The following is a 13,596-nucleotide window of genomic DNA, read 5'->3' as shown; positions in this document are numbered from 1 at the left end:
GTGACTCTCACAGCTCCAATGGCTTTGCTTTCCTGTGGTGTAGCATGTCCATTACTCCTGTGTTGGACATGGCCTTGTACAACAGACATACAATGCCTCTGTGTAGGCAGTGTGTGACTGCAGTCAACTGGGGTGTCTACAGCCAGGCAGCATATGACATATATTTCACACCCTTTATCCTGTTGGTGGGGTAACTATGAGGTCTTCTGATCCACTGCAGGTGTCACGTACGGTACATCCCATATGAGTCATTGTACCAGATTATGGGTCTGATAAGGGAACAGTACAGCGGCACAGTGACCTCTGTTGATATTGATGTGAATCCTTTCATGATACGGTGTCCAGTATCAACAGTCTTCATAGCCACATTTGCATTGTGGGTGTCACATGACAGATTAACGTCGACCTGTGTCCCTAGGTCCCTGATTACTCCTTGCATACATAATGGTTTGACACCACTGTGGTACTTTGTGTGTACCTTGTCTGGTATTTGGTGGGACATTCATACTGTCCAGTGTCTTCGGATGTCTGGGTGGAGTTCTTGTGTGTGAGAGTGTGGTCTGTCGCATGCTACAGACTGTACAGCAGTTTTGACTACAGTTATGTGCACATGGGTGGTGTCCGCTGCTTTGTGCATTGTCAGTTACCTGGCAATATGGGTGTCTGTGCTGCATATGGATACTTCCCCTCCTTTGATGTTTAGGTGCAGGTGTTGGGGCCATAACACATGATATGTGGTATAACCTAGTAGTGCTGGTGTGCTATCACTAGGCTTGCAGCAGGCTTCTGTCACTGGACAGACATCAATGTTCTCCATAATGGGAAGTGCCTCGGGCATGCATATTGCAGTTTACACATCTGGCATTGGTCAGCATTACCCTTATGTTTCCTACCACTTATGTTTTCTAGGGTGGTGGGTAGTCTTTTTGGCCTTGCCTACATATGGCTCTATGGAGGCGGCAAAGGCCTTATCCAGTATCCAGATGCACACGGTAACAGCTGACAGCCATCCCTGGAACAGCAGCATGGCTTGTCATGCTTGACATCTCAAGCAGACACACATTAGACCCTCTTGGACTGACAGCTGTAACTGTGCCAGCTGTTAAACATGAGCATTCTGTGTTTGTACTGTGGCATCATTCTTGGTGAGGGTTGGATGCTGCACACAGCCAGTGTCATCCCGCCTGGGGTACATACTCAGAGGGACCATCCATGTCTCATTTGATGTTGACCAGGGAGGTACATCTCAGGTAATTCACACCAGCATGGACATTGAGTGCATCATATTTCTGCTTGCTTTGGGGTGACCTGCGTACTTGTGTTATGTGGCATTTTGTGGCAGCCTACAAGCAGCTTACTCTACCCTTTCCCTTGTTCAGTCTGATGAGTGGGACAGCTGTGTGTCTGCCTATACAGACACCTATTACGACTGTATCAGGCATGTTGTTTCTCCTTCTGGCCTGTGACTGTTTGGCACACCAGCTTTGCGTACTATTCGTTGCATGTGCTATGTTTGAAGGTTGCGGTTGCTTGTGATCTACTTTGGAGGCTTCTGTTGGTGTGGTGTGTTTGTAATTAAGGCCTCCGGGAATATTTGTCTGTGTATATGTGTTTGGTTTACAGTTGTGGTAGGTGTATGTGGGACTGGGTTTGTGGTGTATGTGGTTACCTTCTCCTCCTGACTCGTTTTGACAGTACTGAGTTGTTGGAGCTCAACCTCTGGTTTGGATACATGGATGCATCTATCACATATATTTGTATTTATTGGGGGGTGTTGTGGTTGTCTGTGTACTTGGTACTGGCATCACATTGCCTCTGGATTCACAGATTCTACTTGTTGTGGCTGGACTTAGTGGATTGTATGTGTGGACATATGTTGTTGCCATACTACTGGTCAGTGATTACTTCCCTTTTTATGTTTGCTCTATCATGTGGTAGCTTCCTCATTCTCTTGCATGGTTTGCTAATGGCTGGAGGCCAGCATGCCAGATGCCTGCGTGTATGGCATTGTGTGTTGTTGTTATTTGTGATTGCATACTCCAAGCATTCCTGGCTGTGTTCATGGAATGCCTGTATAACATGTTCTGTGGTGTGTCCCATATTCTGCACTTGCACAGGGCCTTTTGTGGATTCAACATCGGTTTTGAGGGCTGCAACCTATACTTTACACATGTTTTTCACTGTGGTATTCTGACCAGGGACTGGGGTCAGGATGTGTATATCCAGTGTGATTACTCTATGGTCTGGTCTTACCAGTGAGGGGTACACTTCTCATCTTGCCATCCAGTACACATGTTGCTGATTATCACATCCAGTATGCTTACCCCTCTTGTGGGAGTAGTACATTGTTCCTGGGCATTTTGGTTTATGGAATCTGGGTAAATTTCTCCTACTGTGTTGGTACTAGTACAATGCTACCGGTGTATGTCTGGGTATTTTCAGTCAAGCAATATAATGTGGTTTGGGGGGCTTGATATATTCATGTATTCCGACATAGGCCAGGTGCTGTTCCTGGTATTAGGACAGTAGTCTGCAGCAGGCTATATACTGCGAGGCAGTTTTAGCCATTGGTATTTGACCATGGCTATTCCATTCTGCTTCTTGTTGTGGTACCAACATGGGGGTGTGGTTATCCTTGCCATTTCTTGCTAGTCACCCTCCTTTTGTAGCTTGTTCCATGTTTTGCGGCTGTACAACACAGTATGAGGTGTGACCTGGTTGTGTTAGGGTGCTGATGTGGGCCTTGCCCAGTTCTCTATTACAGGACTGGTATCTACGTTCTCCATACTGTGTGCGTTTACACTGCAAACATCTTGCTGTTTATACATCTGTCATTGGGTAGCATTATATCTAGGTTCCTATCCCTTGTAGAACCTATGAAGGTGGGTTTGTGTTTTGAGACTTACCTATTCAGGGCATGCTGTGGGTACTGACAGCCTTTACCAGTATCCATGGGGCATGGCATAATAGGTGCACGCCACCCCTAGCAGGTGGTGCATCATATCAAGCTCCGCATATCTTCCCAGCCGGAAACACATTGGCTCCCCTTTGACTGACTGCATTACTTCAGCCAGTTATTGCACTTGATCATACCATCGTCATTTTGTGGCTTCATGCTTGGTGAGGGTGGATGTTAGTCAGGATGCTCAGGTGTGCATATAGTACATGGTGTTACATTACTTAACACATAGCATTCATGCCTCAGGTGGTGCTGCAGGGCTGCCTCTGTCGGATGCGCATATTACACTTCCCTGTACATGTTTGTGAGCAGGTCATTTCATTTTAGGCATCCATGTTATTATTTGAGTGAGTCAGAGGGGGTATCATTCCCAGGGTTCCTACTGAGCCAGTGTATGTGCTATGTGTTGCCTCTTTGCCAAGGCCAGGGCATACTGGGCACGCCTCCTTCTGCCTACCTGGGCAGGCTCAGGTTGTTCCTCCTCCGAGTCACGCTCTGCCTGTGATGGCCTTGGCAATGGTGGGGCGCTGTTTGGCCTGGCCCTGTGCTGGTCCTGCTGCAGCTGTTTTCGCAAGATCATATTATGTAGCATAACACATACCATGACAATTTGGGTACATGTAGTTGGTGTGTACTGCAAGGCTCCACCAGATGTGTCCAGACACTGGAACCGTGACTTGAGCAGCACAAACACACGATCTATTACATTACGTGTTTGTGCGTGTGCCTCATTATGGCGTTCCTGTTCAGGTGTGTGTGCGTTTCTGATGGGTGTCATCAGCCACGGCTCCAGTGCATAACCTGCATCCCCCACTAGGTGTCCGTGTGGGATGTCCCCACTGGCAAATGTCTGGTACAGCTGCGTCAAATGCCAGATGTGGGAATCGTGGTAACTCCCAGGGCAGCCAGCACACACATTCATTATTATGCCCTGGGCATCACACACGACCTGGCAGTTGATGGAGGGGAAGCCCTTGTGGTTAATGTAGGCCCTACCCCGCTCACCGGCTGGTGCTTTGATGCGTATGTGCGTGCAGTCTATTGCACCCAGTACCTCAGGGTATTCCGCTATTTGATGGAAGAGGCGCATATTGCTGGCCAATACCTCACAGGCATTGGGGAAATATACATGATCACCGACATGTGCTGACATGGCATCCAGGAACTGGGGCAGTACCCTGGAGGCTGATGCCTGTGATATCCCCATCATATTGCCAGTTGGTCTCTGGAAGGTACCTGTTGCTAGTATTCTTAGGCCAACACATACCTTGGTTTCCACTGGGATGGGTTCCCCTCTGTTGGTTCTGTGTGTGACGCGTGGCCTGCACAGCTCAACAATTTGCTGCAGGAGCTCTCTGTCCACTCTATAGCACTCTACTATCTCCAGCTCATGTAACCCATGGTAGGTGACCCTGGGCCTGTACACTCTTCTCCGTCTCCTCACTGTGGGTTGTCTGGCACCATCTGCATTGTCACCACCCTCAGCAAGTCGCCTATGTCTCATTATGACAGCTATGGCAGCCCCTAACATTTCTGCTCTGAGTTCAGCTTTTTCAGTATTCACTTCTATTAGCTTACTCGTGTCTTGCAGTGTCTCTTAAGGGAAACATCCTGCACTACTGTTTGCAGAGTTTTAAGTGCTGGGCTGGGCTACTATTCTGCCTGTGTAATTGCCTGCTTCTAATTGTTTTCACCTGCTAGCTTCAGCAGTTATCCCTGCTAGCTTCCTATTAATTCTGTTGCTTCCTTTTTCCTCTCTGTTTCCTCTGGGGGGAGCAACGTGCATACCATCAGAAACAGGCTCACAGTGGCTTACACGCGCGCACATGTGCTTACACGGTTCAGAATCTACTTATTCGGGTTAAAACGCGCGTACACCCGCGCAAACAGTTACACGTCTGCCAACATCCTCCAACATACTCAGCCTGCCCTACATGCGTGCACACCCGCGCAAACAGTGTTAAACATCTCCCAACATGCTCCCACATGCTCAGACTGCCTTACACGTGCGCACACTGTCCTACTCACGCTTTATGGCGCGCACACGTGCGCATGCATGCCCAGCAAGAAACTTTGCTGTAGGCAACAGTGTACACCTTCCATTTCTTGACTTTCCATGCCTTATCTAGTGGCACACCTCTTTCCATGATCTGTGCCTGTCATCTGTCATGTTACACTGGCCTCCAATGAACTGCATTTCTTTCTACCATTCCCCCCTGTGATGTCACCTATCTCCTACTCTATTCCTCCCCCTTATGTATCTCTTACACTACTCAGACTGTGCTCATTTGCTATTTGACTGTGGGATTCAGTATCTGAACCCTCATTTACATGAGATTGCCTACTAATGCTTAGTTACATGTCTTAGAATCAGCTTCCCCCCTTAGCAACCACTACACGGTGGCCATGTTGTTTTTGGTCTGCTGGTCCCTGCATTGTCATTCCATGTATTGCATGAAACCCACATTTGTGGGTTTATAACCTTCTTTTTTATGTTTTTATACAGCGCAGCCCGTTTGCGCGGGGCTGCGCTGGGATAAAATTATAATTTTATTATTTTGGCATCGGGTTGTATTGCCAATGGCCACATATTTGGCCATTGGCATGCTGCCTGAGTCATATGCAACCTTTTTGTCGAGCTGACATAGCTCCGTTGAATTTAGAAATGTACTCAGTTGTCAACTGAGTACATTTCTGCAGCTAAAACGTCTCCTACACGGACTGGTTTCTGCTTCGTGGATTGTTAATATACCTCATTTGCATACCTTTCGGATGAAAGTGAGGTATTTAGCATGTCCACGCCCAGTCCGTGTAAGAGACGTTTTAGCTGGTCTCTTACACGGAGCTTAGGGCTGTTCCTGGATCGCGAGGCTTGCATGGAGTGTTGCACATCTCTTACTCTCCGTGCAAGCCTTCGTGAATCCTGCCCATAGTGACTATACTAATGTACTTATTGATTTAATAGTTCACTTCCTAGAACTAGTTCTAGAAAACAATGTCTTTATGTTCAAAGATAATGTCTATAGACAGAAAGATGGCGTAGCTATGGGCACGTCCTGTGCCAATAGCTACACCAATATGTTCCATGCATATTGGGAAGAACAAACATTATTTACACAAAACTTTTTCAAGAAACATGTGATATTCTATAGACGATTTGTAGATGATGTGTTTATTCTCTGGAAAGGGACATCACATCAACTTGAGTCCACGCATTTAATTATGAATAATTTAATACCATGTCTTAAGTTTACCATGCAATTCTCAGAGGACAGGATTGAGTTTTTAGACCTCTATATATAGAGGCTGCATAATAATTTAATCAACACAGGGGTTCATCGTAAGACATGTCATTGTAATTCATTGCTTCTAAGATCTAGTATGCACCCCCCCTTTTGTTTTTAGAAATATTGTGAAAGGACAAGCTATTAGAGCCTCTAGACTGAATTCTATGGACAAGGGCTTTCATACTGAGATAAATGATTTGAAGTATCGACTATTAACTAGAGGCTATAAAGCTGAAGAGATACATTCAAATATAGACGAAGTACACAGCTTATGCTCTACTTCAGCTATGCCATATTTTGGACCTAGTAGTACTAGCTATATCGAGAAAGAGAATAAAAGTGAATCATTCACCAAATTCTCTACCTTTTTTTCCTCTGACTATATAGAGATTAAGCAGATTCTAGACAAACACTGGGGTATATTGCAGGTAGATGAAGACATTAAGCAGATAGTAGGAGAAACACCGAGGTTTCTTTTGAAGAATAAACATAACTTAAAAAGAATGTTATGCTATCCTAAATTTGATAGGAAATCTATGCACACTGGATGCACCAGATGTTGTGGTCATTGTAATTTCTGTTCCTACATAGACAGTAGCACAGAATTTTTTCACCCAGACCAACAGAAAGTTTTTAATATAAAAGCAGATGATAATTGCATGACTCCTCATGTTATATACTTAGCTGTCTGCCAACTATGTTCATCTTTTTATGTTGGAAAGACAAATCGTCCATTTAGGGACAGGATAAGGGAACATATATATCACATGAGGAAAGGCACATTACATAATGCTCTTGCTAAGCATGTAGCGCTACATGATGACAAACATAGATTTTTATTTAGGATACTCGAAGTCATTACTCCAAATATTAGAGGAGGTGATATTAAGACATATACAGAGAGTAAGGAGACAGAATGGATAATTCTATTAAGATCAGATAGAGGGCTTGGTCTCAATGATAGGGCTTCAATTAAACCAAAATTGAGACAGCATAGAAACATTAAATAGCCCCTACACAACATACATCTTACCTCTTTTAAAGATAGTTGCTATACACACTATTATTATGTATATCACGTTCCAGAATTAGTCACCATATATGCACTAAGTTTATTATTCTATAAGATATTACATATATATATTATTACAATATATATATATATATATATATATATATATTATCATAATACACATATTCCTACACAAACATATACATGAGATTTCATATGTTTGTTATTAGGTTTACATAATTCTGTTCCATATAGGTGTGGATAGACATCTTCTATATTTACATATATATATTAACTTACACTTATATGAAAATTTCTTAGGTTTTATATATAAGCTATTGTTTAAATGATTTTATTCATATCTGTTATTTCATAGATTTTATTCACTAGGTTGGGTTTTACAATGCCTATCTGTTTCCTTAAGTAATTATAATAATTAACTAAGTTGATTGATTAATTAATAAGAATTTGTGTATATATAAGATGTAGAATCTGAGAGTGAATGTAAGATCTGATGAAGCTGCATAGCGAAAGCGCTTATCTTGATAATTATCTTTTATAATAAAGTACCTGGTGTTTTAAAAATCTTACGTTACAACTTGTCTTCGCTCAGTCCTGCAACTTTGATTTATTTTAAAGAATTAATTTAGTTTAGCCTCACTATCTTTCCAAAAAGGAAGTATGTCATCAAAGGAAATGCCCATACAGGCTCCAGCAGTTTCCAAATGGTGAATTGAATTGATAGTTATGTTCCCACTAAGCTAGAACTATGTTTACAAAAATGGGGGCACTTGCAGCCCCCATTGCTACACCATTGGTCTGTGTATATATGTAGTCCCTTCAAACCATATAAAGTTGTTTTTTAAAACCACTTCCATAAGGGAGATAACAGTCTTCACTAGCCTATTTTCCAGTTCTGTGCGCAGGCATAAATACAATTAAAACCAATCAATGCCTGTGTCATGGGGTATGACCAAAAACAGGTCTTTAATAACAATGGTGACCAAAATTAATCTCATAAGTATCCCTGTGAATCTTACTCAAGAAATCCCATGAATCCCTGTAAATATTGATTTCCTTTGATAAGATATTTTTTAATATTGTGTCAATAAATCTAGTTATTGTATGGGTTTTCAACACTTTTGCATCTACTATTGGTCATAATGGTAGCTCTGTCCAGTTCTTGTGATTTTTAGGGTTCCTAAAAATTGTGGGAATCCATGGAAATTCATTCTTAATATAGTTGAAATTGAATATAGTATATAAATTCTTATAACAATCAATCATACAGAGCAAAATCACTTTTTCTGTAGGAAATATTTAATTTGTTCCTAGAGCTCTCCTCATAATGGTCAAAAAAAAGCATAGTCTCCATCCAATTAATATAATCAGTATAGTCCATTACCACCACCCCCCCACCTTTGTCAGGCTTCATCCATCGGTGCTTATTTCACAAAGTAAAGCTTTTTCACTGTCCTCAAGATCGTTTCATGTCAACTTACCTTTAACTTTCAATATTTTCCTCATCTCTTGCGCACACATTTTTTCAAAGAGTGAAATGGTGGGGTGTAGGGATGGGTTAAAGACACTAAGTTTCTTACATACGTTCTTAAGTTCAGTGTTCAAGTTTACATTATCGAAAAAATCCGTAAATCAACAATAGCCTTAGCTAAGTTACATTTACCAAGTGGAAGAGATGTTAAACCTTTTTCAAACAGAGAGGAATGCGCTCTAGAAATTTCAAAGGAACTATAGTTATAAGTTTTAAAGTCACCTTTCCAGTTTGTAAAAATCACAGGTCCTTTGGAAATTATGTGTTCCTCACACATCCCCTCCCTCTCTGGGGCAATGGTGAATTCCTGAAAGTAGTTTCCAAGAAATGATGCCCCTGCCACCTCCCTTGCATGCTTGCTTCTGGTTCAAAATCCTCTCCAGTCTTCAGCAGTGTGGGGAGTCCAAATTATTGAGTGAGTGTAATTATCTGGGATTTACAAGAGCAGGCACAAAAATAAGAGGATACATCAGGGATGTTGTGTCAGGTCAGTGACAAATAAGATATGTGTGTGTGTGTGTGTGTGTGTGTGTGTGTGTGTGTGTGTGAATGAGGGGGTGTACTGTTCCAACATGCTGCATAGGCCACCAGTGGTGACTACATCAGAAAAGTGCTAATTTGCATTTGCAGTAGTTACAGGTACTATAGAAACATGCAAATTAGCCATTAAAGAGGTATTTCCTCATTGCATCTAGCATGTCTCTGAATGTCATTTTCCAGCATCACAGAAACAGTCCCTTTTGGCTGCAGCTCTTATCACTGATATAGGGGTTCTTTCTGAATCCTCCAGATGGTCTTTGTGTTCTTTTTTATTTTAATATATAAATTTTTTTGTTTTTACTTTTGTTAAAGACATTAAAACAAGAGTTCCACCCATTTACAGCATAGCATGTGCACAGCCACACTTATCTGTGGGAACCTTTCATGAGGTACATACTGCCCAGCATTACAAAATGTAAAACTTTTTGGTCACAGGAAAATTGTAAATAACAGTTATTCTTATCATTATATTATAAATACTAGTATTCCTAGGGAGCCAAAGTTTAATTTGCTTAATATGTCAAAATTACATTTGCTGACATTTTTACTAAACCTAGATACCTAACATACATTTTAATTTATCAATAACTTTAGCTAAAACTAGAATTTGTGGGTAAGACTTTGAATTAAACTATTACTGCAGATGTTATACCACAGAATTATTGAAGACAGTAATAGCTTTGTAGAGATTCAGCTCAAGATCATTTGCTTCAAATAAATATATAGCACAGTTGTTTTATCTGTATCCTCCTGGAGATAACATTATTAGTAAGACCCTAGGACACCTGTAGTAAATGTGGTGTTATGAGTCTTCTGAATGTGAACCACATCAGTGTAAAACAGTAAAACTTAGGGATTATATTTAAAGGATTCATCCCACGAATTAGAACACTGGCAATACATGGTTCCAAACAGTCCACAACACAGGATCTTTGGTTTGGTTCTTTCATTTTACATTGTTTTAGTCTCCTGCAGTGGTAACAAGAAAGAGAACTTTTACTAAAATGAAGTGCTGCTTATCACTTCATTCATTCAAGATAAAATAACTTTCTGTAAACAGACAATATGATTCATGGTATAGCATTTGTGGTATGGCTATCATTACTCTGACATCAGATCACTATTTATGATTTATTGTTTAGTGCACCTGCTTGCTCACCGAGGAACAACAAACAAAGAGAAGGGCTTATGCTGATAATTTACTTCCCTTTTTTCATTTCCTCTTCAGGCTGCCAGAAATTGCCTGGTTGATAGTGATCTCACAGTAAAAGTGTCTGACTTTGGGATGGCAAGGTAATGTATACCTTTTACATTTTTATTATTGTATAATGTACCTTTCAAAAAATAGTCACATAAATGAGCAAGGTTAATACTGGCCATGAAAACATGCTTTTACACATTAACTGTTAACTGTCAAGGAGTGTTGATGAAGGCAACAATGCTGAAGTGTGGCATTTCAGAGTAGATTTATTAATTTTACAGTATTAATTTTTGTCCCGGTCAACTTCAATAATACATGTGACACCAAATGACATTTGACAACCTTTATTAATTTCCAACACAAACACGGTACTATCTCAGACCACACAATATACATGCCTGGATATAACGTTTGCAACAAAACCAGATCCTCCCTTAGCCTATCTACAAACTCCTACTTAGGATTTATTTCCAGATCATTAATAGCCAAATGTATCACCAATATTTGAGGAAACCCCATCCGTGACTATCACTAAAACGTCATCCATAAGCTGATTCCACCTAAGACCTTTAATCTCATTCCAGCTAACTGTCCACTCCAATCTATGCAAATCCAATTCCTTTCCATCTGTCCTAACCACAGCCCTCTTTGCCATCCGATGAGTATACAAATGGCCAAAGATGGCAATCACCTTTCCTGAAAGACAATAAATAAATAAATTAATAATCAGTTGAATTCAATACCTAATGTAAGATAAAAAGGCATTTGAAGACCACCACCCCACTCTCCAGATGACCTCAGTGGATCTGCCTTCCCTTGCCAAATCGGAAGCCCTAGCAATATGAAAAGAATGTGTGGAAAATCTCTCTCCCAGAAAACTCATACAATGCACAGGCCTTCTTATTAAATATACAGACTGATTATGCATTACCACTCCTCAACTAAAAAAACAAATCCAGAGGTCTCCCCACATGTGTTTGCATCAATCTCTCAGCCTAAACCAGCAGACACAGGCCCTCAGTCCTACCTTTGCCAAGAACTATCTGTGCCCCATTCCCAAACTGATCCATTTTAGACCTACATAACCAAATGTGCACTGTCACCAGAAAAAACATGACATCTCTCCAAACTAATGAGCCCAACAGTTCTGACACCTGGAATGCTCCAAAATACATCCATAAAAACATAGCTACCCACAAAACATAATCCACCAAATCAAACCACTAAAGCTAAACCCTTCAATAAAACTTTCTAAACCTGTCTTGTCAAAGGTCAAAGAATATCTATACTCACACCAAACACTCTACCTCATCCTCTCAACATGTGCTCCACCATCCAGGACATTGCAAAATCATGCAGCCCCACCACCTGCACAAAAATACTAATCACTGCCAGGTGCACCTTGACCAACTGCACCGCCTTACCTTGCTCACAAGCCTGAACCAAGTAACGCAATAATATCTCTTCTGACCAAACCTCTTCATCCTCAGGCAGCTGTAAAATAAATTTATCAGAATCATATAATGCCCTGCTATACGCCCTCCTGGTAGACACTGCCCACTAACTGCGAGGTTACTTCAGCTCAAGACACCATACCTCATCTGGCAACACCATCGGCTCTTCTGCTGACCCTGAGACCACCTTCTGAAACCTGGAAAACGGAAATCGAGACAAACTGTCAGCAATCCCATTCTTAACCCCCTGCCACATGCACGCCTGTGAAAGAAATTTATTAACAAATTCTGCAAAACCAGCTACGTAAAAACTAACAAAAACAATTCAGACCCAGCAGTCTTTGCTTGCAAAACCTGCACCACCACCAAATTGTCTGAATAGAAAAATCATCTTCTTTTCCTTCAACCGCTCCTGCCAGATTACTGATGCAATTCAGATTGACAGTAACTCCAAAAAGGCGGCATCCTTTTTCACTCATCCCTCCAATCCACCAGCCAACCAGCCACAAATCATTGCCCACCAAAAGTGCACCCATCCTGATACCACCAGCCGCATCTGTAAACAACTGCAATTTCTCCTGACCAACCCAATCTGACTGTCAAAAGGAAACACCATTAAACCACTCCAAAAAGGACAACCAGAGTGACCAATCTGCCTGCACCAACTTAGTAATCCTGACCCAATGATGTATGCCCTCTTTTATCAGAAAGACCACTGACCTACAAGAGGTATGTCCCAGATGAACTGCCTGAAAAGCAAATTTTAAAAACCCTAAAAGCTCCAAAACCTCCCTGATCCACACCTTAGCTTTACATACCACTCCAAAATCTTCTTCAAAAGGACTATCTTGTCTGCTGGCAAGCAAAACAACCCTGGTAATGCATCTACTAGTAAATCCAAAAAATCTAATGTCTTAGCTGGTCTTTCCATCTTCTGCTTAGCCAAACGGATGCCCAACTCTTCACACAGCCCCAAAAACTCTCACAAACCTACCAATGCTCCCCCAAACCACTCACCTACTATTAAGAAATCATCCAGGTAATGCACAAGCCTTTATGTGCTCAAACACTGCCCAATAAAGTACAAAAGTAGTGCAGGCTACTGAGCATCCCAATGACACAGCCTTATCAAAGTAAAACTTGTTCCCAACTACCATACCCAGCAATGGCCACTCATCTTCCCATACCAGCAAAAGGCGAAATGCTGATTTGATGTCCATCTTCACCAACAATGGATCCTTAAACCCCTTATAATCTTAATGGCCTCATCCAAAGATACATAACTAACCTTAGCATCCTCCAATGAGATGAAATCATTTGCAGAATTCCCTTCTGGGTATGACAAATGGTAAATCAACTGGAAATCCCTGGACACCTTCTTAGGAACCAGACCCAGTGGCGAAACCTTAAAACTATCAAAGGGGGTATCAAAAGGCCCCAGCAACCTACCTGCCTGCTGTTCCTTCTCTACCAAACAACTCAAAATATCCTCCTTCCCACTTACAGATCACAGATTCTTTTAAACTTGTCCATCTGCCAACCCCCTTGATTTAATAGAAAACCACCAGGAAACCCATCAATTATTTCTTCT

At 41.6% G+C, this 13,596-nt stretch overlaps 1 protein-coding gene across 1 annotated transcript in view; it reads left to right on the top strand.

Moving 5' to 3' along the window:
* BMX (BMX non-receptor tyrosine kinase) overlaps positions 1 to 13,596 on the top strand; it is a 1,099,638-nt gene that overhangs the window by 954,208 nt on the left and 131,834 nt on the right. The window contains exon 15 of the mRNA XM_044072793.1: positions 10,579 to 10,643. Within this exon, the coding sequence (XP_043928728.1) occupies positions 10,579 to 10,643 (65 nt within the window). The remainder of the gene's footprint in view (positions 1 to 10,578; positions 10,644 to 13,596) is intronic.

The sequence above is a fragment of the Protopterus annectens genome, chromosome 5.part1 (assembly GCF_019279795.1).
Source record: "Protopterus annectens isolate FY-2018-M chromosome 5.part1, PAN1.0, whole genome shotgun sequence".
In the NCBI taxonomy this organism is placed as follows: domain Eukaryota; kingdom Metazoa; phylum Chordata; order Ceratodontiformes; family Protopteridae; genus Protopterus; species Protopterus annectens.
This window is presented reverse-complemented; position numbering and strand designations above follow the sequence as displayed.